The 27,944-nt window shown below is 62.3% G+C and overlaps 1 protein-coding gene across 7 annotated transcripts in view; it reads left to right on the top strand.

Moving 5' to 3' along the window:
* Positions 1 to 27,944, top strand: part of SEMA4D (semaphorin 4D) — a 76,752-nt gene that overhangs the window by 31,322 nt on the left and 17,486 nt on the right. For 2 of the 7 annotated variants that reach the window (XM_042965288.1, XM_042965289.1), the window contains exons 1-8: positions 8,225 to 8,473; positions 17,428 to 17,777; positions 19,249 to 19,394; positions 21,581 to 21,643; positions 23,082 to 23,180; positions 25,748 to 25,841; positions 26,274 to 26,387; positions 27,092 to 27,243. In XM_042965288.1, coding sequence (XP_042821222.1) covers positions 17,678 to 17,777; positions 19,249 to 19,394; positions 21,581 to 21,643; positions 23,082 to 23,180; positions 25,748 to 25,841; positions 26,274 to 26,387; positions 27,092 to 27,243 — 768 coding nt within the window. In that variant the 5' untranslated portion in view covers positions 8,225 to 8,473; positions 17,428 to 17,677. Of the gene's footprint in view, positions 1 to 833; positions 990 to 8,224; positions 8,474 to 17,427; positions 17,778 to 19,248; positions 19,395 to 21,580; positions 21,644 to 23,081; positions 23,181 to 25,747; positions 25,842 to 26,273; positions 26,388 to 27,091; positions 27,244 to 27,944 lie in introns of those variants that run through there. The other 5 variants (XM_042965290.1, XM_042965283.1, XM_042965285.1 and 2 more) reach the window with 4 other exon arrangements.

The following is a 27,944-nucleotide window of genomic DNA, read 5'->3' as shown; positions in this document are numbered from 1 at the left end:
CCGAAGCAGGCTCCAGGTTCTGAGCTGTCAGCACAGAGCCCGACACGGGGCTCGAACTCAAGAACCCTGAGATCATGACCTGAGCTGAAGTCAGGCGCTTAACTGACTGAGCCACCCAGGCACCCCCTCAGACAGTCCTTTATGACGCACCTGCTGTGCCCCTAATTTGAAGCACGTTTAAGATGTTGGTGGGAAGCTGGATTTAAAAGTGCCCATTTAGGCCAGGTGTGTTTCCTACCTCAGGTCAAGTTCTCCTGCATAGGAGGGGCGTTTGCTCTCCGGTCCTGGGGAGTCCTAAGGTGGTGCTGGGGACAGTCTGGGGAAAAACACCAGGTTTCAGGCTCTGAATCCACTGCTGGCTGCTGGCATGACCTCCGGAAGTGTCCAGGGCTTGGTTTTCTTATGAAACAGGGATGGTGATGAGGACAGTGGTCCCTGGTTCATCGCGTGGATAGAAGAGCCCCCAGAAGCAGCCAGCACGTCCCTGGTGTGATTCGGTGACCTGACCAGCTCTTTTTCCCACCCGAGGGGGCTCGTGCTGGGAAGATGGGGAGGTCCGGCCCCCAGCTGTGTCTCCTTGGCATCTCACAGGCTGAGGGTAAAGGCACCGGGAGGGTGGGGGGCGGCTGCCGCCTGCGGAAGCTCGGGGAGCCAGGGGTGTGGGGAGGCGAGGACAGGGGCTGCCTCCCCGCCGGGGCCTGGTGGTCAGGGGCCTGGTGGGTGGATGTGCTGTGTGCTCTGCAAGCCTCTCCCCGCCCCTCCCCCCCACACAGCGCATCAGCTTCCGGGCCCAGAGCTTCCGGGACTAGAGGGTCCTTGAGGGACCCGGAGGCAGGTGGGGCGGGGCCACGACAGCCCCTGGGGAAGCCGCAGGCTGCTGACCAGGCCCAAAGACCAGAGGAGCCGTCTGCTTTTCCCGGTCGCCCCAGGGCCAGCCCGGCTGGGGTCTGGTTCTCTCTCCAGGGGTGCCCAGCACCCCGTGCCTGGAGGTAGGGCTGGACGCGCTGTGGGGTCCCTGTACAGGTGGAGGGCTGAGTGGGGGGCCGGGGGCTGTGTCTCAGTTTCCGCCCCCCCCCCAATCTGGAGCGAGGCTCGGGGTTCTCCTGCACCTGCTTGCGTTTGAGCCCTGTTGGGAGCCGTGCCTGGTGCCCGGCCGAGGTCCGCCTCCCTGTCTGCTGCCCAGCGGCTCCCCTGGGGCAGCCCTGCCTGCACTCGGCCTTCGGTGGGCAGTTGCAGGCCTGGGCCACGTCCCTTGCTGTGTCCGGCACGCGGCTGCGCAGGTGTCCTCGCAGGGACATGACTGGGAGGCACTGAGCGTGAGCCCAGAGGGACTCCCGGGGAGCAGTGGTGGCGCCTTTGTGTCTTGACCGCGTCCGTGTGTGTGTGGTCGCGGGAAGGGAGAAGTGCCCGGGTGAGGCCTGGCAGCGGGTGCTACAGCCAGGGAGGGGCCGTTCACCAAGGGGGACACGGCCGCGTTAGTCTGTGGTCGGCCCCCAGGCGTCCCCAAGTCCACAGGGCCGCAGCCCTCCCCCAAGGGGCCCTGCACAGGCCGACCTGGTCCCACGGGCCAGGCCCCCGTGCCCTCCACGCTGTACCTGGTGTGAGGACGGCGGGCTGGACGCAGGCTCCCCGGCAGAGCTCTTCCCCGGGCGGTGGCCGTCAGGGACCCGTGAGGCCCGAGCCGCAGCGCTCACGGCCCCGCGTGTCCCCGGGGCCAGCCCCTGGCCGGTCCACATGTGTGCTGGGAAATATGTACCGCGCTCGCAGAGAGGGTGCCCAGGGCCGGGAGTGGGGGGCCCCGTGGGCGGCACGGCCAGCTGGCTAGGCTCCAGGTCCAGTTCTGCAGGAAATGGGGCCTCAGGCCGAGGCCCCCCCAGTCGCCAGGCCCGTAGATGTGCACGCGCACGCACACACACCCACCACTTCCTGAGTCCCTGGCAGAAAGCAGGAGAGCAGCGTGGGAGGTCACATTTCCTCAGCCCTCACCAGCCCACGTGTCTCACCAACAAGGGGCCCAAAAGATGGGAAACAGAAGCCTCTCCTCGGGCTGGTGCTGTTCTGGACCCACGTTTGGGGTCTCCTCTGTTGTGTCCCCGAGTCCCTATCCCTGGATGAGGGTGCCCAGCCTGCGTGGCCCTGCTAAGGGGCCACCGCAAGCAGGAGGCCACCGGTCGGGGCCAAGACTGTCCTCCAGGGATGCCCCGGCGGGGCCGTAGTGGGTGGGGGGGCAGCCCCATTTATCCTGGTGTGAGAATGTTCTAGAGGCTCTTCTAGATTTTTCCGTTGATTTTGGTTCCCGTGGATCATGCCTCCGTGCTGCTGGCTCCTGCCTGCTCCCTGGCACTGGTCCCGGGGGGGAGGGGGAGGGGAAGGCGCCTCCATGGGTCAGTGGGTGGATGAGAGACCACGAGGGCCAGGTCACCCCTCAGCTGGGGTTGTCCCACCTAGAGCTGATGCATGACGGTGACACAGCTGTGGCTACATTTCCCTGTCTCGTGTGTTCTGAAGCACCTGGGAGGTGACACGGGGCTCAGAAAGGGGACGCCCCGCCTGCCGTGGGGGTCCATGCCGTGGGAAGGACTGTGGGGCCAGGCTCCAGGGCACGTGATGGGGGATGGGACCGGGGTCCAGCGAGCCTGACCCGGGATATGAGGGGTAGACAGACCTCCTTCCTGTGTGGAGGCCGCAGAGTGGATTCCTGGAATCTGGGGTCTGGGCTTCACTTGACCTTCAGCAGAGGTCCCTCGCAGGCACCTTCCTGCCATCTGGAGGGACGCGGGCACTCGATGTTTCCAGTATTTCCAGTACTGTTGTCTCAACCGCCCGAGAGCAGGGTTTTCCGGCCCCCCCCTGCATCATTTGATGTGGTCCTCTCCTATCACTGACACTGAAGCTGGGCCTGGAAACATCTGGAAGCTGAGAAGACCCACAAGGGAGGGTCGATTGGAGGAGTGAAGCAGGCCCAGCATGGGGGCTCCTAGCGCTCCCCTCAAAGGTCACTCCGTGGTCTTGCTTACACTGGGGTGTGCGTCTGCTGGTTGCTCGGAAAATAGAAGTATGATGGAGATTCTGGGTGTAGACCGTACGCGGGTGGCTGGATGGTGGGCATCTGAGCGGCCGTGGAGAGGCCGGGGCCATCCCAGGCGCCCACGGTATTTGCGTCCTTCTCCTCGGGCTGGGGGAGTGGCAGTTGCCTCGTCTCGTTCCGTGTGCCAGTGCACCTGCCCACAGTGGCCGCGTGACCCGCCGTCGCTGGGGGTGTGGGTGGGTGTGGTTTGAACATGGGTCGGAAGAGGCCGTCACGAGCTTTGCTGCAGGGCGCTCGGTCAGCTGCGTCCAGGGACCCGGCTGGCATTTCCGGGGGTCCCTTTGAGGGGTGCAGAAGATGGTGGGTCGGAGCAAAATGTTTGTGTGTGGAGCGTGTGCCCAAAATAGCGCGGGGAGTTCGGCGTGGCGGCCCCACGCGATGGCGTGGTGATGTTCCTCGTGTCCTGCCTGGAGGGCGGCCCCGGGGCCTTCCTGGTGCGTTTGCCGGCGCGTGTGCGGTCCCTGACGGGTTTTCCCAAGCGGAGAGCGGAGTCCGCGTCCCGGAGGGCGGCCGGGTGCACGGACAGGGCCTCGTCCCGGCTCAGCCTCTGTCGACGTGAGCCGGATGGCGGCCTGCGGCCCAGCTGGCCTGGCTCCGTAGCCCAGCCGTGTATTTTTGAGAAGTCGCTAAGCATGAAAGCGAAGAGAGTGGCACTTTGTGGTTTTCTAGACCTAAAAAAGAAATCCCCGGCCGGACCTGGGCTCGTCTGGGCTCCAGGGCCCATCCCTCCCGCTGTGGTTGGGAAGAGAGACGTCTTGGTGGTTCTGCAGCTGGACTGAGGCCCACACGAGGGGCAGGAGCAGCCTGGTCCCCCGGAGAAACTGTGCGCACTCCCCGTGTGGACACCCCGTGGGGGCTTGAGCACCTCGCGGACCGGACGCTGCCCCGGGTGGCCCAGGGTGCAGTCCTGAGCCAGCCCCGGATCACGGACGGTTTCGGGCAGATTCTGCGACACCTTCCCTCCCTGGCAAGTGGCAAAGAGAAGGAGCCACCATTTCTGGAGGACCCGCTATGGGGTTGGGAGACCCGTCATCTCCGCCCTGAGCTCCTGGAGACGCGGAGCCAGAATGTGCTTCCGTAGAGTGTGGCTTCCATCCCTGCCTGCTGAGCCGTGGTCCACCCTGTCCCCGGGGCGATGGGCAGTTCCAGAGCCTGGGGACCTGCTGACCAGGCCTGCGGACGATTGCAGGACGTGGGAGGGAGGGAGGCAGTCCCAGCTCTGTCGGAGGCTCGAGACTCATACCTGCCTTTGTGAGTCTGTTTCTCCTCCTGGACAAGGGGGCCTAAAACCTGCCCCCTCAGGGCTCTGAGGAACTGGGGGCAGCAGGGGACACACGGCTGGTACCCCTGCGGGTGGTGTGGCAGGGCTGTGGCCTTCTGTTGCTGACTGAGGCCCAGACTGAGGGTTCCTTCAGAGGTCCAGCGTTTATGGTCAGACATGTGTGCGCTTCAGGGCGTTGGATACGGGTAGTGCGGGCAACCTTCTGTCTTACAGCCATCAATGCCTGTGGGGGGGCTGGGGGAGCAGCTGGGGGTGGCGGAGGGGCTGATGGAGGGAGTAGCTGGGGTGGTGGAGAAGCTACGGGAGTTGCTCGGGGACTGGAGGGTCAGTGACCTGTTCTAGTCCCCACAGCTGGGAGGTGGCATCCCTGGGCCTGGACGGGCAGGCTGGCCGGAAGCCTGAATCTCCCCCCACCGCTGCCTCTCCTGTTCGGGGAGAATAATCACCAATGGGATGAGACATCTGATTGGCTTGAAAGAAGTGTAAAGTAGATGTCAGCTCTGTTTTATAGCAGAGAACATATGCCTTTTCGAAAAGAGCTCAACTCAGGGAAAAGCTCAGCAGAGTGGAGTGAAAGTAAGTTCTGGGGATTATGCGCGATGTTTCCCGTAGAGGGAAGCAGGCCTGTCGGGGCGATGGGTGTGTGCTCTGAGCCTGTTTGCTGCCCCCGCTACGAAGGCACACAGCCTTAGGACCATCCTGCGGCTTCCCCCCGTGGCACCTGGACCTCTGGAGTTAGGCTCTGCATTCCGGGTGGAAGAGCTTCTGGGTCGAGTTTTGCTGCTTAAAAGCACTTTTAAAAGGAGGGTTTATTTTTTAACATTTATCATTTTTATTTTAGTTTCAGAGAGACAGAGACAGACAGAGTGCTAGTTGGGCAGGGGCGGAGAGAGGGAGACACACAATCCACAGCACGCTCCAGGCTCCGAGCTGCCAGCACAGAGCCCGACGCGGGGCCCGAACCCAGGAACCGTGAGACCATGACCTGAGCCGAAGTCGGACGCTTCACCTTGACTGAGCCACCCAGGTGCCCCTCAAAATGAGTTTTAAAGGGTACCGGGGTGTCTCAGTCAGTAGAGCATGCAACTCTTGACCTCAGGGTCGTGAGTTTGAGCCCCATGTTGGGCTCAGAGCCAACTTAAAAAAAATGAATTTTAAGTGGGAAATTGGCAAAGATGTGAATATCGAACAATTATCCTGTTTAATTATGGAACATCGAACAGCCATCAAAGGATGCTCTGGATGCCCACAGGATGCTGCCACACAGGAAACCCCAGAGAGCAAGGCCCAGTTCACTCCCCTCCGGCCCTGCACTCCCCTCCGGCCAGCCCGCAGGGAACACCTCTCCCACCCCTGCGCCCTGAGCTGGGATTCACCTGCACCCACGGACACGGCATCGCTTTCCTCCGTGTCAGAGTCCCTTAGGAGCAGGAGGTCCCAACAAATGTCAGATCCACCAGAAGGAATGTAAGGTCGGTCTGCCGTTCTTGAAAACTTGGGTTTTGATGAAATCCGCTTAGTAAACTTCAAAAAGGGAACCACATTTTAATAGCGTATGGCGTCGTGATTCAACACGTGCTCCCCATGACGAGTGTCCCCATCTGCTCACCACACAGCGTTGTTACAGTGTTACTGGAGATATTCCGTAGGCCATGCTTTTCAGCCCCGAGACCCACTGCTGTTACAACCGGAAGTTTGGACCTCTTCGTCCCCATCGCCGGTGCCACCCACCCACCTTCCCTCTGAGGCCCACCGCTTTGTCCTCTGTGTTTAAGAGTCTGGTTTCTTGTTTCTGGTCTGGTGCCCAGGTACCGCTTGTAAGTGAAATGTAGCATCTGCCTCTCTCTGGCTTACTTCGCTCAGCATCGTACTCTCCAGCTCCATAAACGTCTCCAACGGCGACGCACCCGGGTGCCCTTAGCCACTCTATTCTTCCTAGCAGCCGCATAGTATCGCCTCCTGCGGATGAGATGATTTACACGCAAGTAGTTCAGGCACACACAGTACACGTGTGCATACTCCGTTTCCAGAGCTTTCCTATTCAGTAGTCTCCTCCTTGGCCTCTCGCGTGCGTGGGGTGTAGCCACCTGAATGCCCGGGGGGAAGGCTGCTGGCTCAGGAGTCCTTGGCATGTGTTGCCCAGTGCGTGTGGACGCGGCACGTACAGCCAGCCTGTCTCAAGCCGCCCTTCTCAGAAGCGGGGAGTAGCCTCTGGCTTTAATGGGCAAACCCACAGTAAGGGGAAGGATAAGGGACTTTCGGAAGGCGAAGTCACATTTGCAGAACACAGGCCACATGCATGCGACACCCCGCTTCGCCTCTGCTCCGTAATGTGGTCGGAGCGCTCGCTGGACAGCGGCCACCAGGGGCTTGGGCGATGGGGCTCCCACACCCACCTGCACCGTTGGGAGGGGGTGTTGGGGGGCAGAAAAGGCCAAGTTTCTCCCCAGTGAGAGGGAAACATTTCTGCGACTTCTGATTAATTTCGTTCCTTTATCTTGCAAAAAAAAGGCCTGTTGAATTCTTTTTATGTGCCTCCCGTGACGTTATGCGTAGTCGAAGGAGATGCGTAGTGAATACGATACGATGTGTGCTTGCGTGAGGACCGTCTCTTGCATTCTTCAGGATGGCGGTACCTAATTATAGCTTGTGGGTCCTTCTGTCAAGAAATAAAGAACAGGCGTGGTGAGGAGAACTGGGGCCCAGGCCTGGCCGTTGACTGGGCCGGAAGCGTCTATTTTTACGCAGGAACCGCAGCGTCGAAGCTCCTTGGCGGAGGGTAGAAGTGGTGATGCTGTGTCCTCGAGCGTGTGAGAGGACATTTAAGAACACGGACATACACACAGGTGCCCAAACCTGCCGTGGTTGTTCGACGCCGTGAAATTAGGGTGAACACCACGCATGCCTTGTCCACCCGCAGAATGCCCCCCCTGGGCTTGTATTTATTGAAACGACACAGGCTTATTGAATTTCTAGCAGGGAGAAGTTTTTCAGTTTTAAAATTCTTGGCATTCATCTTGTTTATCTAAACTTCCAGCTTACGTGTGATCTGCTTTCTTTGTCCCCGTGAGTGTTTTGGGGCGTGTCCAGGTGGCCACTGTGCCCCGCCTGCCTGTGCAAACAGAAGTCAGCACCCTGGGGTCTCATTTGCTCGGGGTTCACAAGACGTGTCAGCAGCGAGGGGCCCCAGGTGACCCTGGACGTTGTGTGTGATAGGTGGGCATGTGGGAGCCAGGTACAGGCATGTCTCTGTGCCGTGGACGGGACTGGTCCCACTGGGGGGTGGGGGGCGCGTGGGAGGGATGGGGCATTGGCCGTTTCCAGGGAACGCCTCCCACTTCACAGGCTGTCTCCAGAAAAACGGCTGTACCAGCTCTTCAGGCACAAGAAAACCTAAGCTATTCCAACCACAAGAAGATGCTAGCATCTGACTGTGAGGTTTACAAACCGTGCTGGGTCTTGCAGTCATAGAGGGGTTCCTGCATGGATTTCCTCTACACCTTGGCGCGTCCTGTGCCGTGACTTGCTGGGCTGCCCTTCTGATTCTCTTCGACAGTTTCTCATGTTCCTGGACTCCGACTCCCCATCCTGAGGGCTCCACCCCGACCGCTGGGTTTCGGGAGTTCTAGATACATTTCTGAAGTTAATAGCTGATACTTTTTTGGCTAATGGTTAACCATGACTGTGGGTCATACTCAGTTGCCTTATTCTGCAGGTCAGTGGTTGGGGACCGGCCAGCTTGCACTTCCTTTATGGGCGAGCGGTCGCACACTTACCCCCTTCCCGTTTGCACAAGTGCAGGAATGCCACGCCCGTCCTGGGTCAGAGCCAGCTGCCTAGAGGTTAAAAAGAATTGCAAGAGTTTCTTTCCAGTTCCTCTCCGGAGGTGATGCTGGGCTCAGGTGCACGGAGAATTGAAGTGTTTCAATTTTCTCCTTTCCCATCATTTTCTGAGCCAAGATTTCTGAAGACTCCGTCCTAGAGAGGATTGAGGGACGTTTCCAGAGGCACAGGATACAGGTAAAATCGCTTGGTTTCTACACCTGTATCCCAGCCTAGCAAAGCTGACACCTCGTAGAAGCTTCGGTGGGATCCAGCAGAAGGTGGGTCCCAGTTCTGTGTGTGCTCTCGGGGGCAAAGATCGGGGTACGGCCCGTCTTGCCACATCCCACCCTGACCCCCGCCTGCCCTGTGTTTCTTTTTTGGCTCTCTCCGGGCCACCAGCCCCTGGAGGCACTGAAGAGCTCCATTTTCTCTTCCAGGGGTGCAGGGGGGTTGTCGGTGAGGTCCAAGGAGAAAGGAAGGTTCTGTATGCCACGCGTCCCTCGCTGGCGACTATTTTGTGATTAATCTTCATTTCAACCATGTGTTTCCAGTTTCAGGGGAAAGAGAAAAACCAGCTTGGTTTAAAAACAGAAGGAAAGCCCCTATCTCCCTTCCTCCTTTTACGTGACTTCCGTTTGGTGGCCGGCCTGGCAAGGCTGTGTCGCTCTGGCCTGGGTCTGCCCCGCGGCACTGTCACAAGGACCCGCTTCACCGGTTTGCTGGGGCAGTTTTGGTGAACACAGCTTTACCTCTAGGAGTACTCAGCACTTTGTGTGTTTATTGCCTGGTCATACACACACGTGGTTTTTTTTATTGTTTTTAATGTTCATTCATTTTTGAGAGAGGCAGAGCAAGCATGAGCAGAGGAGGAGCAGAGAGAGAGAGAGAGAGAGAGAGAGAGAGAGAGAGAGAGAGAGAATCTGACGCAGGCTCCAGGCTCCAAGCTGTCAGCATAGGGCCCGACGCAGGGCTCGAACTCCTGAACTGTGAGATCATGACCTGAGCCTAAGTCGGATGCTCAACCGACCGAGTCACCCAGGTGCCCCCACATAGGTGTTTTTACTTACACCTGCCCTGTCGGGCTGGGGCGCTGCTCTGCTAGGCTCCTGTGCCCTCGCTGCGCCCCAGGGCTGCCCGAGTCCCTGGGAGGTAGGAGTGCGCTCCGTGGGCAGGAAACTGAGGCTCGCCCTTGGTAACCCCCACCCTGCCCTCACCAGCACCTGCTAGCCCCCAGCCATCTTTTAAATTTCTCTCCGCCTCGTTGCAGTCTGTGGGTATTTTATTTTTTATTTTTTTAACTTTTATTTAATTTTGAGAGACAGAGACAGAGCACGAGCATGGGACGGACAGAGAGGCAGAGAGAGAGACACACACACAGAATCCAAAGCAGACTCCAGGCTCCAAGCTGTCAGCACAGAGCCTGACGTGGGGCTCGAACCCACAGACCTGAGCCGAAGTCGGACACTTAACCGACTGAGCCCCCACGCGCCCCTGTGGGTATTTTATTTTCATTTACGTTTCCATATTAGGGAGTTAAGCATGCTGGGGCTCATTCGGAGGTGGGACGGTTTTGTAAGCTGGGGAAAGAAGGACACGAGTAGGTTCCAGTTAAGGCAGTGCTGTTCCAGTGCTTTCCCTAACTGCCTCTCACGCCTCCACCCGTGTCCGTGGCACTGCAAATGACCTGCCGGTGTCAGTGCTGTCCTCTGGCACTCTGGAAGCCCGTCTGGGGGTGACGTCTGGGGCTGAGACCCGTGGCACCGGCAGCCCCGTTGAGACGGCCGGGAGGCACATACTCCGTGGGGCGCGCCAGCCATTTCCCAGGGCGGCCCCACTGTCCCCCACGAGCCAGCGTCCAGCCTGGTACGTCCAGTGGCCGCCCCGGAAGGAGCCGCCGGGAAAAGTCAGGCCAGTGGAGGAGAGCGGTTTATTGTCCCCAGAGCTGAGCCGGGGCCGGGGACGTCTGCAGGCGCCACACACCTCCCAGGAGGAGACGTGTTGTCTACAGCCGCGTGCGGAGGGTCTGGTGATGTCGTGCAGGTGGCGTGGCCTCTTTGCCGGGGCAGTCCCCGCCGCCCCTCTGCAGGCCCCCCGCCCATCTCTGCACCTGCCGGCCCTCCGACGGGTGGGCCGGTTGGTAAGTCCACGGCCCCACTGCCGTCCGTCTGCTCCCGGAGGCCCGTGCCTGGCGCACGCGTGGCCGGGGTCAGGCGAGGGAACGAGGGTCGAGGCGTGTCGGGACGCCCCCGTGGCTTGTCTCTGCGAGGCGGTAGAGGGTGAGCAGGCGTCCGGCCGTCCCGCCAGGTGGGGCCAGCGGGACCCGGCTCCAGGGCTGAGCGCACGCCTCGCGGTGGGGCTGGGTCATCGTCGCAGGGCTTGTTGTAAGTTCTGGGGAAACGGTGAACTGTTCTGCACGGGACTGAAGAGCTTCTGCGACCCGCCCTGAGTCTTGAGGGGACAGGGCCAGTTTTGCAAGGTGGTAACATTGGCCCCACAGCCCGGGGTGGGGCGAGGTTGCTGGGGGGTGGGGGAGGAGCCAGCCTGGGGGCAGGCGAGGAGGGCCGGGGTTGGGGCATCATTCAGGGAAAAGCACGGCGAGTGTGGGGGGACAGCTGTGGAGTGGGAGGTCAGTCTGGGGGCAAGGGCAGACACGGGGGTGTGGGTCAGCCTGGGGGTGAAGATACGGGGGTCAGCCTGGGGGTAGAGATGGGGGGGATCAGCCCGGGGGCAGACACGGGGGCTGTGGGCCAGCCTGGGGGAAGGGATGGGGTGGGGTGGGGAGGGTCAGCCTGGGGGTGAAGATACGGGGGTCAGCCTGGGGGTAGAGATGGGGGGGGGTCAGCCCGGGGGCAGACACGGGGGCTGTGGGCCAGCCTGGGGGTGGGGATGGGGGTGGGGATGGGAACTGGGACGGAGGGGGTCAGCCTGGGGGCAGGCAAGGGGGTGGAGAAGGGCCCAGGGTCACAGGGTCGGGCGGCAGCGGGGGGGCAGCGTGGGGGCAGGTGAGAAGGCTGATCCCAGCTGGGAAGGGAAGGTGTGGGCAGGTGCATGTCCTGTGCTGTCTGAGCTGCGGGTTTTTCAGGGAGAGTGACTTTGCCGGCCCTGCCTGGGCGGACCCGAAACAGGGTCCTGAGACACTGTCCACAGCAGTCACCCGGAAGCCCCTCCACAGACCCCCGGGAGTTCGGGCTGGTCCGTGCGCGTTTAGAGTTGCTTCACCCCTGCTGCTGCTGATAGCCCCGCCCTCCATGGGGGAGGAGCGGTGTCCCCTTTGTGACCCACCCCTGTTGCCAGAGACGGTTGGTCCCCTGGTGTCTGTCTCACGGGTCCCCAGCTCGCGGTCGCCGATCACATCTGGGAACCCCAGATGAGAATTTTTATGGTGTGGCAGAGTGCACGCACACCTCGTGTGCGTGTACACACACACATGTACGTACACGTGCACACGAACATATGCACACATGCGGGTATGTGTATACGTGAACGCACACAGGTGCACATACACGTGTGGGTGTGCGCGGGTGCATTGCACACAGGTGTGTGGCTCACACATGCGTGTGCACGCACAAACGTGCGTCATGCACATAGATCCGTGCACGCACACACCCACATTGCACGTGTGTGCACACACACGTGCAGACGCGCGCACACTTGCGGGAACCAGCCCTCACCCTTGCTGGTCCGCGGTTTTCTCTGCTGTGGGCCCCTGACTTGTTTCAGGGCCAGTCGGGAGTGGGACAGGCGTGCGGACGGCCTGAGTGAGGCTCTCAGTTCCATTCTCCTGACATTAGAAGGGGTCGTGCGCTCCTCGTGAACCAGCACAATGACGTGTAGGTAGTGGGAGCGACGTCGCGGAACTCCGTCCCGCTGATGGGCTCCTGCCTCAGTGTCACTCATTCATCCCCACGGGGGACGGGAAATCACAGCCCTGATACCCGGCTCCCAGCAAGACGCCTCTGCTTCTCAGAAGCGCCCAGGAAGGCCACCACGATGGCACTTTATCCAGGTGTTTCCGTCCTGATGCCTAAGCTGTGATTCTTACCGCCTCCCGGGTTCCCGCGGCGGCACATGGTGGCGTTGTCACCGGATGCGTGTGGTGCGCGCCCTGCTTAACGGTGCTTGAGTCCCGCCGAACAACGCGCGCTTGCTGAGCAGGAAAACGTCGCGCCCTTCCGATGCCATAAAGCAGACCGTGCAGCCCCCGCCCCCCCAGGGAGGGCATCCGGGTGGCGGGGGCCCTCTTACCTTCAGCTGTTGGTGTGGATTTTTTAAGCCCATTCTGGAAGGAGAGGCAGGGTCCGGCTGAGGCCATCGGGAAGCCCGTTGGCGCTGCAGCACCGGGAGCTCGCTCGCTCACGCCCTCCAGCGCGTCGGCGGGGTGGCCCAGGGTGGCCGGGAGCAAGCGGCCGCCGGGCCCCTGGGTGGCAGTATCTGGGTGGGTCCAAGTTACAGGGCAGTTAAGAAAAATGCTTCCTCTCCTCACACTGACCAGCGTGCGCTCCTGCCGGCAGGACTGGCCCTGGGGCCAGTGTCACTGTGGGGGAGGTCCGGCCACCAGGGTCAACGAAAGAATGTTCTGGAAGAAGGGCAGCTTGTGCCCAGGCTGGGGGCACCTGTGGGGTGGAGCACGGGATGGGACATCGGACTGCCGTGGAAGCGAGGGTGGGGTTCTCTGCCTCCCCGCCCCCTCTAGAGTCCCCTGAAGGATTCACTCTAGCCTCACCTGCACCCTCCGGGCCTCTGGCCCCGCACCCTTAGCACCCGCTCTGCACCACACGGGGTGTCCTGCTCAGAGTCGCTCTTCCTTCTCGGGAAGGGACGTGCGAAGCGGCTCCCTTGTTTTGCTGGAGCACATCCCTCAGTAGCTTTCTGAGGAAGGGCATCAGGGAGGTAAGAGGCTTGGGAAACGTTTCTGTGTACGCTCAGCTCACGTGTCGATAACTGGGTTCGGGACAGGATTCTGGGTGAGAAGCCTCCTCCTCCGGGATTCTCGAAGCATCCCGCCGCCTCCTGGCCGTCAGGATGGCTCCCGAGAGGTCACTGTGGAAGCTCCCGGGACCCCCTCTGTCTCCCAGGGTCTCCGATGCCGGCACAGTGTGCCGGGTGCGGTGGCCTTCATTCATTCATCGTGCTGCTGGGGACTTTCGTCCTGTAAACACGTGTCTTCCTGTTCTGGACACTCTCTTCTTGTTTGTCGGCTAATCCCTGTGTCTCTGCCTCCCTCTGGAACATCCGCGAGCTAGGCGTGGGCCTCCGGACTCCAGGATCCAGCTCCCTTCTCTTTTCTCCCCCGGTTTTTATCTGGGTCACATTGTGCACCTTTTAGGAAAACTGAATTTTATCATCCCGACGTTCAACTGGACATTTTGTGTCTTTAACCAAAATTTTAAGTTCTAAGTTCACTTTCATTTGCTCAGATTCTTGGTGGTCTCCTGTCACGGGGTCTGGCCACGGCTCTCCTTTGTCCACAGAGTCCCTTAAATACCAGCCGCGGTATGCGAGCACTGGCGGTGGGCGCAGACCTTATCAGAACCGCACCACACAGACTTTGATGCACGGTATTGAAAACAAAGAACTTGCCGTTCCCCGGTGCGCGTTCCTGTCGCCTGTGCCATTACCCATCAGTGCCATGCTCTTGAAGCCACAAGCCTCCCGTGTCCGTGTGGCGGGAGGGCCGTGTGCTGGTGGCCACCGCGCATCCGTCCTGTCTCTGTGTTCGGTGACTTTGTACTGGGAGCACAGAGGCACCATTTACGCCCCAGAGATGGGCACGTGCTGCGAAGCCGGCTCCGCACCCCTGCCCCTTGTCCCCAGTTGCCGGCACACTGCTGACGATGTTCCCGTGTCCTCTTTCCAGTTCCCAAGCTCTGTTGGATTTTCATGGGCTGATGTGCTGTCCCCATGTTTGCCCTTACGGTTTCTGTCCCTTAGATGCCACCTTATTGGGCTTGAGAGGAGACTGAGATGAAGCTCTGAGTGAGGGTGCCGTGTTGCACAGGGATTCTGCCGTCCCCTGCGTCTGGGTTCTTAGCCTGGCAGCGGTGTGCGTCCTGGGATGTCCCAGGCCAGTGACTTCTCTCGGGGACCTGAGTGGGAAGTCACTGTGTCGTTGGGCCCTTGCAAACATTTCTGCCAACAGAGGCGGGGAGGGGGGTAATGAAACGTGCCCCCGGACCTCGAGTCTGCCACCAGATGGTGCTGCGGGCTGTGGACACGCTTGCCCAAAACCTCACACGCGCACCTCTTGTGATCAGGAAGCGCCCCTGCGCTGGTGTGTGTTTTGGCTTTTAATGAACTCTGTTTTTCTGAGCACTTTTAGAGCCCCAACGAAACCGAGCAGAAAGTACGCAGAGTTCCCTCACACCCCGTCCTCACACACACACGGCCTCCCTGGGTCAGCAAGGATCCTCCAACCCCAGCCCTTACCCCTCCTCCCCTCCTGCCTGCCCTGCAGTCCCCGGTCTCACCACCACCCTGGTGTGGACCATTCCCGGAAACCCTCACCCGAGCGGGAGCTCAGAGTTACGGAGGCTCTGGGAGCCACTGCCGGGGACCGATCAGCCACACGGGGAGAACGTCTTCTCGGGTCAACGAGACTGTGCCGTGGGCTTTACACGCACGAGCTCTGGAGCAGACGCATTTGGGAATGTTGTGAATGGTGCTGACAGGTTGCAGATGGGCCCGTTCAGTGTGCCCAGCTGTGGCCTGGACAGAAAGGTGGAGGGAACGTGAGACGCAGAAGCTGTAAGGGAGGTGAACCATAGCTCCCCACTCAGGTTGAATCCGAGAGAGAGAGAGACGTTTTGTGTGGGAAAGTGACATGCTCTGATTTACATTAAAAACCTTACTGTGGCCACTGCTGCTGTTTCATAAACGTACTAGAAGGACGTTTGGAATTCATCGGACTGCTGGTAACAAAAACCTGCAAAACAGTAACTTAGAGATTATTTGCTTACTAACAAGTGAGGTAGGCAGAAGAAAGCAGGTGTGAGGTCTCCAGTATGTTGTGAGGTCCCCAGTGGATTTCCACTCGGCCGGTTTTAGAATGAGACCCTTGTCTTCATGTTCACAAGGTGGCTGCCAGAGCTCCAGCCATCACATTTGAGCTCCAGGCACCAAACAGAGGAAAAAACGAAAGGCAAAAACCGCAAACACTAGCTGAGTCAGCCTTCTTCAAGAGCCTTCCTGGAATTCCTACCTAATAGCTGTTCACATGTCTTTGGCCAGAATGCCCCAGGGGAAGCTGGGAGATGAGGCTAGCTGGCCACCTTGTCATCCCGGGTACAGTCAGGGTTCTGTTCGTAAGAGCGAAGGGACGCGGGTGCTGGGACAAGCGGGTGGTTGTCTGCAGCACGCAAGGACGGAAGCGGGCGAAGGCCTGGGCAGCCGCGCAGAGGTCCGGCTGGGGGTGGGTGGGGCTTAGATTGCATCGGTGATAAGGGTGGCCCTGGGGGCGGGGAGCCAGGGGGCGCCCGGAGCTCCTGAGCCGCCAGCATCATCCGCACAGACCGCTGCTCCCCCGGGCCTTGTGGGATTTCTGCAGGGGTGTTGCGCGCTCACCGGACACCGAGATTGCGTAACGAGCGGGTCACGTCGGGGACACGGCACGGTCGAGTCCCCCCCTGGCCTGGGCTTCCGGAGCCGCCTCGTTCCCCTCCCGAGGGCAGGAGGGCGTGGTCCCCGCCCCCAGTGAGCGCGTGCCGAGCCGCGGGGAGCCGGCTCCGTGGGCCACAGCCTCCTTCCCTCCCCGCGTGGGCTTCCTGGCGCATCTTGGGGCGGCCCCGCCGTGCTGCGGGTCCCCCGCGCCGCGCGGCTTGGCTTTCAGACCGGCGCCCGTCCCTGTAAGTCGTTTTACTGGCACACAGCCACCCTCCCCCATTCTCGCAGCGGCTGGCGCCGCTTTTGCCCCACCGCGTGGACCTGAGAGCCGGGACAGAGACCGCAGGACCCAAGACCCCCCAAAGTAACGCCCCCCCGGCCCCCGGCCAGGAGGCGCCCGTCCCCGCAGAGAACGGGCTCCTCGCCTTCGGGGGCTGATGGTGGCCTCAGGCTGAGGGCAGACACTGGGTGGATGGGGCCCGCTGGCCGCGCCTTCTGCGGGAACAGGAGGTACGGAGCGGGTCCTCCCCGCCCAGGGAAGGCGGGCGAGCAGCTGAGGCCTGGCTGTGCCCGGTGTCAGCCCTCTCGCAGAGTCCCCCCAGGGGCAGGAGCTCAGGACAGGAGCCCTCCCCTCCCCGCCGTCAGTCCTTCCCTTACCAAGTGGGGTGGGGCTGTCGCAGCACCCCATGCACGCGAGTGAGAAATAGACGACGTTAAAATTGAGAAGAGCCCCGTTAAGTCCAGAGTGATGCTGAGGACAAGCCGTGCTGGGCTTTAAGGCTCAGACAAGGATTCCAGGGGCAGGATGAGGGCGGAGCCCCGGAGGGCTTCCTGGAGGCAGCGGCTTGCCTAGGTGAAGAGAAAATGAAAACTTCTCCCAAGACTTTCTTGGGAGGTTTGGTTCGGCCTGAAGTGTCAGGGAGCAGCAGGGGCTGGTACAGCAGGTTGCAGGGGCCCCGGGGAGGCTGAGCAGGAGAGGACTGTCGTGGGGGTGCGGAGGTGCGGGCTGCCCCTTGTATGTCCCTGAGGGGTGGTGCCATCAGGGGGCTGAGGGGAGGGCTCCAGAGAGGGGCCCAGGGCTCCGTTGGCCTGGGAGACCTGCGGGTGGAAGGAGGAGAAGGAGGTGAGCCGTGCCGCACGGCAAGGTCACATGTGCGCGTGCATGTGTGTGTGGCGTGTGTGTGCAAACACGCCCAGGGTTCAGCCTCCGTGCGGCTCTCTGGTCTTTTGCCCTGGCTGACCTCGACGAGGTTGACGGGAGCTGGGAAGCCAGGGTCTTAGAGGGAGAGCGTTCCCTGGTTCCACAGCTTTCCATCACGTTACCAGCTGGCCGCGCGCAGGGAGGAAGCTGGGCGGCCAGGTGGGCGGTGGCCCGGTCTGGGTCCCCGCGTCTGTCCCACGCTCTGCAGGCCCGAGGGGCGGGAAGCTCTGACCTCCTGGAGCCCCGGCCGCGCCCCAGGTGACTGGGGGACGCGGTGTCAGTGTGGTCAGTGCGGGGCTGCCCCCGGGAGCCCCGTGGCATCCCCACCACCCCCGCTCCTGCGCAGACAGAGCAGGGGGCAGGTCGAGGAATGGAAAGCTGGTGTCAGCACTCGCCTCCTGAGCCGTAACCTTTCTTCTCACTTGCTTCCAGAGTTTCTCCGTGAGGCCGGAGAGAAGCACACCGTGTAAGAACCGGCCGGCCTTCGACGCTCGAGGTGGTGACCTTGCCCGGCGCCCGGGAGATGCGGGTCCTCGGGGTGCGTCCCGCCCAGCGTCTCCGGGCTGTGCTGTGGGTCACAGCTCCTAGGCTCTGAGCAGCGTCTGCCGTGACGCCCACCGTGGCCCCCCCCGCCCACGAGCGTTTGCTGCCAGAGCCCCCTCTGCTGAGCCCACCCGTGAGGATGCGCGTCCCCGTCGGGGGGCTGCTGGCCACCCTGGCCACGGCGCTCGGGGTGGTGGTGGCATTCGCTCCCGCCCCCAGGATCACCTGGGAGCACAGAGGTAAGGGCCCCCCTGCTCTTGGGGTTGACAGGTGGGCGCCCTTCGGTGGGTGGGTGCACGGCCGTGTGGGGGGAGGTGCCTGGGTCACGGGGGGCACGTGGGGGCTTGCTCAGGGCCTGCTGGCCGGGTTTCTAAACCGGGCCCCTGGAGAGGACGCGCCTCTCCCTCGCGCCTGACGGCCGAGCACAACCGCACTGAATGGCCTGTTTTTAGGACATTTAGCCTGTGTGGCTGAGCTTCCGGCCGGTTGCTTTCATTTGCCCACGGTTCGTTTCTGATGTATTTCCCCTCCCGGGGGCTGTGTCTTGAGACCCCTGGCTGCTCGCAGGGGGTGCCGAGTGGTCTCGCGCACAACCCCAGGCAGCGCGTGCCGGGAGGGCCTTCGTCCACGTGCATCCGTGCCCAGCACGGGGAGGTCAGGAGAGCAGAGAGCGTGAGCCCCAGTGACACATGGAAACCCAGGTTCAAGGCGCACCCAGGGGCGCCTGGGGGGCTCAGTCGGTTAAGCGCCGGACTCTTGATTTTGGCTCAGCTCACGGTTCGCGAGTTCAAGCCCCACGTCGCGCTGTGCGCTGATGGCGTGCAGCCTGCTTGGGATTCCGTCTCTCTCCTTTCTCTGCCTCCCCTGCACGTGCGCACTCTCTCGCTCTCAAAATAAATTTTTAAAAATCTACGTAACGAAAGATAAAAAGATACGCTGATGCCGGACGGACAAAGCGGAGAAAGCGCTCCTTCAGAAATAACGCCCATGCGTTTATCCTCCTCCTGAGGAGCTGACTGTTGAGTCTCTCGTATTCGGGGTTACGGATGCGGTTAGCTGATAAGTGAGAAATCTCACTTGTTTCTCTCCTTGGCAGGTTTGTGGTGGTTATGCCTGAAAAATGCTTGGGTTAAGGGACAGATTTACTGAAACAGTGTTTTTTAAATGTTTTGAGGTAAATCATGATTTTTCTGAACAAGAAAAGCTTAACTAGCTTTATTCTTTATACACCTGTTGCGCGTTACGGTTAAACACACGTAGACGAGAGTCTGGGAGACACGGCGGTCGGCACCCTGAGGCGTGAGGACGGGCCGCGGTCTCCTGGGCGGTCACACGCTTGATGATCACGTTCCTGGGAGGTCACGTGCTTGGAGGTCACGCTCTCGGGAAGTCACATTCTTGGAGATGACTCTCCTGGGAGGTCACGTGCTTACAGGTCACGCACTAGGCGGCCATGCTGCCGGGAGACCACGCCGAGTGCAGGGCTTGAGGGAGCTCAAGGGATGTCGGGCCACAGTGCCGGTCGAGCGCAGTGGCTCTGGGGCCTCGCGGGGTCCCGCGCTCTGGGTGACCGTCCTAGCGGGTCTGCTCTGGCACAGGCGCCTGAGCTCTGGGGCAGCGAATCCGCCACGGCCCTGGCGACGTGAGTGTGCGTGGAAGCAAGACGGGGACTCGGGAGGCACCCGGGCTCATGTCCTCCCTTCCCCCCAGAGGTGCGGCTGGAGAAGTTCCACGAGCCGGGCATCTTCAACTACTCCGTCTTGCTGCTGAGCGAGGACAAGAGCACCCTGTACGTGGGGGCCCGGGAGGCCGTGTTCGCCCTGAATGCACTCAACGTCTCTGAGAAGCAGCACGAGGTGAGGCGAGGGCGCCCCGCTCTGCCCCCCGGGGCCGCTCACTGCGCTTCTCCGGGGGCGTCAGGCCCCTTCCGGGCTGCGGCCCCTCACCGGTCCCGCACGCCCACGGGCCGGTCACCCGGAAGCTTGCTTCCGGCCTGCGTCCGGGCCGTGTGTCCCAGGTGAGCCAGGCGGCCTCTGCCCTCCCTGGGCCGGCCACTCACCCGGGGCCCCCCTTCTCCTCTTGGAGTTTTGCACTTCTCATGACGGCAAATCTCGGCCACCCGGAGGGCAGAGGAAGCGGTGACCGTGAGGCCTGTCCCCTCTCGGGTCCTGCGGCCAGGTCGCCCTCTTCCGCCCCTGTCCTCGTGCTCTGCTCCCTCTGGAGGCTTTGAGGCTGGTCCCAGGCGCACTCTTCATCCGTAGGGCTTCCGCAGGTGTCTCCTAAAGGAAAGGACTCTTTTTGTCCACGTAACCGAACCACCATGGTCACGTCCAAAAGTGTCATCAAATGGCTGATGTTTGGGTACCAGAGACTCTCCTAAGGATGCTTGAATGCCGTTGACGCGGGGCCGTCCGCGAGGCCGTCCGCTCTGCCCGTCACTTCTTGACATCCGGCCGCCGTGCTGGCCCCTTCCTGGGAAAGCCACCGCTCTGCGCCCTCGGTGACAGGCCGGCCCCTCCTCCGAGGCGGGGTCCTCGCCCCAGCCCTGGGCCTGTGCAGAGCAGAGCAGGGCCACGGGTGCCTCGAGGATCGCAGAGCGGGATTTTCCGGCTCGACGTTCCTTTCTGTGTTGGGAGCAGGAAGCTGTCGGTCTTGGGGGGGGGGGGGGAGGGAAGGCACACCTATCTGCTCCTCACGTCCCGCGGGGCCAGCTCCTTGGGAGTGGCTGGATCAGCCCTTAGAACCTTGGCCGTTATTTGCCAGTTTTTAACGAGTTCCTTCCCTCCAGAGGGAGAGAGTGGTGTTGGGATATTTGGTTTTGGAGAATGACCTTGGGGCCGCGTTTGAAGGGCCTGGATCCACGGGCAGCCGGAGCCGCCCCGGATGCTCAGACCGTCCCTTCGCCGGCGGGCGGCCTCTCCCCCACCGCTGGCTGCTTAGCCGTGACCCCAGCGGCTGGGGTGGCCTGCTTCTCTCTGGAATCGAGAATCTTGATTCTGCCCCAGACCTCTGTGTTTTGTCTCGGTCCCCCGACTGCGTGCTTATTTCTGCCTGACTCACGGACGGGGTTTTGTGGTCATCAGCCTTTGAAGATAAGGGGAGTGCTGACCCCGTGGGTGCCCTCAGAGCCTCACTGCTCTGCCGATGCGTCCTTGTCCCCTCGGGGCCTAGGGATAGATACAAAGGGAAGCCTGGGTGAAACCCTAGGAACGTGACCGGCCCCGTCAGCGTGTGTGTCCCGGGTCCTCGAGCACTTCACGTAGGCAGCAGTGAAACGGTTTGCGCATCAGCCTCCGAAGGAAGTCGCCTGTTGCTGGGACGTTGCTTTTGCGTGTTCCGGGTAGGACTTCCGCTAAGACGTCCCGCACTGCGGATGCGGGAGGCGAGTTAGCGCGGGACCGCGTACAAGGGGACTCGCAGCTCCGGGCACATCCTGACCTCTGAGCACCCGGCAACTGGCTTCACCTGGGCACCGGCCATGGGACTGTCACACGGGGAGGTGGGACAGCTTGGGGACAGTGAGGCAGGCGTGGGGGAGCCGCCGTCCTCTGGAGGGCGAGGGGCTGGGGCATGTGCCGGCCCCCCATGACGCATCCCCTGGCTCAGGTGCTGGGAAGGGGGGAGGCGGGGAGCGGGCGGTCGCCCCCTCACGGCCACGGTTGCGAAGCTGAGGGAAGCCGGTCCTGCCGTCCACCGACGGCCAAAGGAAACGCAACCCGTGTCCTTTTCTTCCCGCCCTCCGTTCGCTTTGGGGTGAAGGAGTCCGCGCTGCTGTGTGAAAACACCTGTGGCTTAGCTCGCTGTGACGGACTGAAAACCCGACTGTCCGCCCTTTGAGCTTTCCTGCTGCTTTGCGGCGACTGACGGGATGCTGGGCGGCCAGGGGGGCTCTGATGGCTCCGGACCCCGGCGTCTGCCGGCCCAGCCTCGCTTTACAAAGCCTCACTTGTGCGGTCTTTGTAAACTGTGCATTTTTACGCCGCATCCCCTTCCCCCTTGAACGGGAGCATGTGCTGAAACGGATTCTCCTCTCTCCCCACAGGCATATTGGAAGGTCTCAGAAGATAAAAAGGCAAAATGTGCAGAAAAGGGGAAATCCAGACAGGTAATTTCCGGTCTCGGAACCCCAGCAGCCTGGTGACGTGGTCGCGCCCCATCCCGCCAGGCGCCCTGTGCCCAAGCGATGAGGCAGGGTCGCTCTGAGCGGGTGCCAAATGTGGCGGGCATCTGAGAAATGTTTTTAAAGTTTGGCTTCGTTGGATGCATTCAAGTGGCCCTAAAACTTGGTACCTTCTGGTACCTTCTTCTGGTGCCTGCTGGCCGATGGTGTAAAGGGCAGGGTTCAGACCCCCGCTGCATGCCAGAAGCCCGAAGGGGCGCCGTGGGATTTCTGGAGTTTGGGCAGCAGCCACCCCTTGAGAATCTGCTCCTTCCCCCGGGAGATGCCAGGCCGAGCGTCCGCCTCCCCCGGGGCTCTGGGCCCCCCCCCCCCCGCCCCCAACTGGCACCGGGCCCATGTCAGAGTCTCCGAGCATCAGAGCCCATCTTCTGTGGCAGTGGGGGCAGGATAGCTGAGTTAAGGTAAATTTGCAAGGCTGCAATCTGCAAGGCTAATTGCAGAATAAGCAAAAATGAAAAAAGAAAGTTTTTGCTCAAGTTTTTTTAGCAGAACATCAGACACTTGTACTGAAGTCAGTAGATCCAAAGTTGCCTTAGGAAACGGGGAGAATGCAGGCTTTGTGATGTAATGACTGGGGCTGCAGGGAGGGTCTGAGAGCTGTCAGACAAGGGCTCACCCGGCCCAGAGCAGAGGCCGCACGGGGACGCGGGCCCCTCCCGGCTCCTGTGGGCAGGACGAATTCTTGCCAGCCAGTTGAAAACCGTCCTAGCGAAAAGAAAGCCACGAAGCCTCACCGAGCAGAGATAATTTCAGGCGAGAGCGCATGCCTCCCGGTCCACGCCAGCCCTGGAGAGTGTGTTCCTCAGTGACATCTGGTTTTCCTGCGGGCCCTTTCTCACGCGGAGCCGGCTCGGCCCCTCCCTCCCAGCCTGTCCCCTGCACTGGGGCCGGCGGGGTGGGGTCTCCTGGGGGCGAGGAAGGCTGGCGGGTCCCGCCTACTTTCCCCTCTGCGGCTCTGGCCGCACGTGTGAGGCACGGGCTGTGTGTTGGGTGCGAGTAAATGCGGATTTTCGGTGGCGGGTGTCCGGGAAGACTTGAGTCCGTGTGTCTTTGCTGAGTGTCGATCGGCGGCTGAAGTGAAATCCCCGTGGCCCCTGGCGGCCGGCGGGGGGGACGCCGCAGAGAGCAGAGTGCTGGGTCCAGCGGGCAGACGCAGGTCTGTCGGGGGGACTGGGGCTCCGAGGCTGTGCCCGCCGCCCAGGCAGGGTCGAGCCAGCACGAGAAGACGGGGGTGTCCACGGTGGCAGGTGAGGGGCGGCGTCAGGCACGTGCTGGCTGGCCCCCTGCCGTGCGGGTGGGTGGCGGAGGGCGGGCGTCCCCCGGGGGCCGGATGACGGCTCACGGGCGCGTTTCTCTCCCGCAGACCGAATGTCTCAACTACATCCGCGTGCTGCAGCCGCTTGGCCCCGGTGCCCTGTACGTGTGCGGGACCAACGCCTTCCAGCCAGCCTGTGACCACCTGGTGAGGCTGTGCCCCGCCCCCTGCCCCCCGCCACCTCGTCCAGGGTCGGTACCGCAGCTGGTGGGGCCCAGGCGGCGTCGGGGGCTCCCCGCTCTGCACAACAGTGGGCGTGAGGGTGTGGCCGCTCACCAGGGCGGGACCCATGGGGCCAGCGGAGCTGGCAGTGGGGGTCCCGCTGGGAAGTGTGCTGGCGACACAGAGAAGCCCTAGGGTGCCACGGTCCGGCCTCCTGTGTCCTCTTTGCCACGTTTTGTGCTCTGCGGGGAGCGCTGCTGCGGCCTGCGTCCCGGTCAAAGGGGGGAGTCAGGACCCTGCCCCCAGACTACGTGTTCTCGGTTCACCTGTGTTACGGCCCGAACGTGTCCCCCACATCTGCACGTTGTAGCCCAAATCCCGCCATGTGGTGGCATTTGGAGGTGGGGCCTCTGAGGAACTATCACGGTTACGTGTGGTCACAGAGGCGAGGCCCTGATCCCGCAGGGTTGACAGCCTTCTGGGAAAAGCCGCCAGAGCCCCCTCTCCACCACATGAGGACAGAGAGAAGGGGGCCCTCGCCAGGCACCGGCCATCTGGATCCCTGACCTCAGCCTGCAGCCTCCGGAGCCGGAGGGAATGGGCGCGTGTGCGGAAGCCGCCCGTCTGTGCCCGCTGGGACGGCCCGGCCCGGCTGCTGTCCGCTCCTGGGGCCTCACCACGTGGGTCTGCCGTGGACACGGAGCCGCCGACCTCGGCCCCGGAGCGCACCCCCTCCCGGGGGCAACAGCACCGCACGACTGTGCGAGCACCTCCCTCGCCGACCTGCACGGGTCCTGCTGAGCCGGGCCCGCCTGCTGCTGCACTGGGGCCTCTGCAGAGGGGCCCCCACGGCGTCCTCCCAAGGCCCTCGCTCCCGGGGCCCGTTGGACGGCAGCGTCTTGCTGGGAGAAATTCCTTTTACTCGGGCACCTGATGAGCCATTTGTAACAACCACCAGGAGAAGAGAAGACGCGTTTTAAATGCACGTGGGGATTCAGAGTGAGGCACGTGGTCTAGTGACCGTCCCCGACTTGGGACACAGAGCGTGCCTCAACCAAGAGCCTCGTTTGCTGGAACCCTGAATTAACTAGAATTTAAAGAAGATTCTCCAACCTTGAGTCAGAGATAAACGACAGCCCAAAGTACGGGCAGACGGAGTTTGCGCACGGACCCCCGGGGTGGGCGCACCCCCCCCCGCGTGGCCGGCTGGCGGTCTGAGCCCGCAGACACTGGCTGTGTGGGGTGCGGTGCTCTGAGTCTGGGTCCTCAGGACAGACGTCGCCTGGTTCTGCATAAGGGAAGAGCGTGCCAGGTCGTGTGAGAAACGCCCACACGTCACAGGGTTTGCTGGCTGGAGTCTAGCCCCTCCGAAGCTGAAAACGGATGGAGACTCCAATCCCGTAGTTGTAAGGGGGTCAGATGTTTCCTTTAAATCCGGGCCTGTTGTTTGGCCCCGTATTTTCAATAAGGACGTTCACGCTGACAGGAAAGTGGATCCCGCCTGTGTATCTGGCACCTAGATTGCGTGGGAAGGGACATACGTGGGCGTGCGGCACCCTGACCCGCGACCCCTAAATGCCTACCTGACCAACGCCAAGCCTGTCGTCACCCATGAAGATTTACAGTCATTGCCAACACCCTCTCGTTTCCGCTCTGCCCCCCCCATTCAGGCGGCCTCCAAACCTCCCCTAGACGGGCCATCCGTTCATGCCCCAATTTGTGCTTTGAGACCTGAGAGGGGGGTCTGCCTGGAGAGGTGGGCCCAACATCCCCCGGCCCGTGAGCCCTCCCTCCGACGGGCGACGGGCCTGCACCCACTCCCCACCGCTGTCCGTGTTCCTCAGCTTCTCCGCACTGGAAGGCGGGAGGTGGTGCCCACCTTCATTCACGCAGGCACGTCCTGTGTTTCTGGCAGCAGGCGCGTGACTTCCCGCTATGCCTCCAGCGGTGGGTTTCTTCTCTGACCCTCCAGCCTCCCTGCACTGTGCGGGCACGTTCCCAGCCGCTCACCTGTCCCCGGGCTCGGGGCCCCGTGTCTCTGCACAGAGCTTGCTCGTTCCTCACGTATTGGGGCTGCTCACTCCTTCCTCGGCTGGTTTTGGGCTCTCGGGTCAGGCCAGGAGGGTCCCCAACACTGAGGCCGTCCCCCGTGCTTTCTGTTAGTACAGGATGGGGTGGCAGGAGGTGGGGACGCCGCTGCTTCTGCCCATGGGTCCGGTCTGCCACTGCCTTGGGTGCCGTCCTTGTTGGACGTAGTTGGTGCACGGCCTTCCGATGGCTCCCCGGGTGCCTCCCGCCTCCGGTCTGCCCTGGCTGCTCTGGGGCCCTAGAGCCGCCAGCATCTTACAGAGGAGTAAACCGAGGCTCCGAGGTCCTGCGCGGCTCTCGTGGCGCCGGCGTCCAGACCTGGGACTCACGTGGCCGCCCACGCGTGCTCTTCCCTCCGTGCCCCCGGGTGGCGAGTCCGTGAAAGTAAATGGCAGAGCAGAAGGGTGCTGGGAGACTAGGAATTCAGACACCGCGTGACGCCCTTTCTTCTCGTTCGCTCGTAGAACTTAACGTCCTTTCAGTTTCTGGGGAGAAGCGAGGATGGCAAGGGCAGGTGCCCCTTTGACCCTGCACAGAGCTACACGTCCGTCATGGTCGGTGAGTCCCGCCCCAGGTCAGCATGGGCTCGGCTGCCTCCCCCAGTTCCCTGCTCCCTGTCCCGGCAGAGACGCAGCCTCTCCGTAGACCCCTGTACGAGCGCTCAGATTCACTGCAGAAGGGTGACCGGCCACCCCCCATGGCCAGAGGTCACATGTGTGGGAAGGGGTCATTTTGTGTCCGTCCTCTGTACGCGTCCCCGTGGCCCCTCTTACACCCGAACGTGTTACTTCCCGGGTGCGGGTCCCCTGGGGTTCCCGCCCCAGCTGCTCGTGAAGCAGCTCTCGCGTGGAGAGCACAGTCGTCCACGTGAGGGACCGAGACGGAAGGCTCGCGACGCAGCACCCGTGGCCTCCCCGCTTCCCTGGGCCGGGGGCTCGTGTCTGGCTGCCGACCACCCCTCCTCTCCTCTTTCTTCCGGGGCCGCTTAAGATGGGGAGCTGTATTCCGGGACGTCCTATAACTTTCTGGGAAGCGAGCCCATCATCTCCCGAAACTCGTCCCACAGTCCTCTGAGGACGGAGTACGCGATACCGTGGCTTAACGGTAAGAGGCAGGTGCCCCTGGGTCTGTCTGTCTGTCTGTGGCTCTGAGTCCCAGCGAGGGGCCGCAGACACCTCCGGGCTGGGACGGCCCCATGTGGGGTGCTTCTGGAGCCGCCAGGGCTCCGGACTGGGGCCTTCGTCTCCCTGAACACAGAGGTGGTGGTTCTTTGTGACACGAGAGCCTGGTGGTCCCTGCACCCAGGCTGACCGGCTCGCTCACCTTCGGATAACGTGTGCGTGGCGGATTCACGCAGCTGCTCACACGGGGCTCCAGTTGGCGCTGGCCGGCGGGCCATGACCTCCTGGAGGCGGGTGGTCTGGGGGAGGAGGGACCCCTGGCTTCCCCTCACTGCGGGGCGGGTCTGCTGGTCGGGGGTTGTCCGCTTGAGGCACGTGCTGTTTGCACCGGCAGATGCGTGTGTTCTGGCAGGTCTCTGGGATCTGGGTCCCCGGGGTCCCCAGGGTCCCCAGGCTGCCTGCCATCGGGAGGCCCAGCCTTGGTTCTCGGGGCCGGCCCAGACAGTGTGTGTTACAACTGCGATCCCCGGCACCTCCTTATGCCGAGGAGGACGGATGGGCACCGTGCCCGCCCCGGGCCCTGGGGTTTGTCTGGGGCGTGGTGCAGGCACTAGCTGGCGCCTTGGCCGGGAGGTGCCCGGGCCCCACGCTGTGGCGGGGGGATAACCGGGTGTCTCTTGCCTGCAGAGCCAAACTTCGTCTTTGCGGACGTGATCCGAGAGAGCCCGGACGGCACGGACAGCGGGGACGACAGGGTGTACTTCTTTTTCACCGAGGTGGCCGTGGAGTACGAGTTTGTCTTCAAGCTGATGATCCCCCGGGTGGCGAGGGTGTGCAAGGTGAGCCCACTCCCCGATTTCCCTCTGGTCCCGGCTGGGCGCTTCGCGCTCTGGAGGACCGGTCTCGTGGCCCGGGCTCCAGGCCTCCTCCTCCGAGATGTCCGTTCACCTACCTCATCGTTCTCCCGAGCCACGGAGGGGTGTGCGCGGCCTGCCCCCGGGCAGTCCGGGAGTCTCCCTGCGGGCCCCGGAGCATCGGTGCCGAGTGTGGCCAGAGGCCCAGCCTCAGCAGGCCTGCTCCGGACACACCGTCCTCGGACCTCCAGGGCCATATAGGAAGTTGGCTTGTGTTCACCGCGTGAGCTAAATTCTGCTAGATTTGGGATTTCGGCGTTCCTGCATCAAGGCGGCGAGGGGGGTGTGCGTTCACTGCCCCCGAGTGAGGATGCTCTGATTCCAGAGTCTTTGGCATCCAGATCTCTGCGTTTCGGGGCTCCCTCCAGAGCAGGTCATGTCAGGCGTGTCTGTGATTGTCCCGGGGGTGCGGGGGCAGCCCACAAAACCTGTCTTGGGGGGGACCTGGCCGAGGCCCTTTGAAACGACTGTCTCCTCTGGGACGAGGAACGTGTCTGGGGGGGACCCCCGACGTGTTGGCCTGAAGCAGACGGGAGCCCCCGCTCCGTGGCCCTGGCTCCAAGGCTGGCTCGCAGGGGTGGGGAGCACGGGGAAGGGGCGCGAGGCTGGCGGAGGTTCTGCCGCTG

Source organism: Panthera tigris, chromosome D4, assembly GCF_018350195.1.
Source record: "Panthera tigris isolate Pti1 chromosome D4, P.tigris_Pti1_mat1.1, whole genome shotgun sequence".
NCBI lineage: Eukaryota > Metazoa > Chordata > Mammalia > Carnivora > Felidae > Panthera > Panthera tigris.
This window is presented reverse-complemented; position numbering and strand designations above follow the sequence as displayed.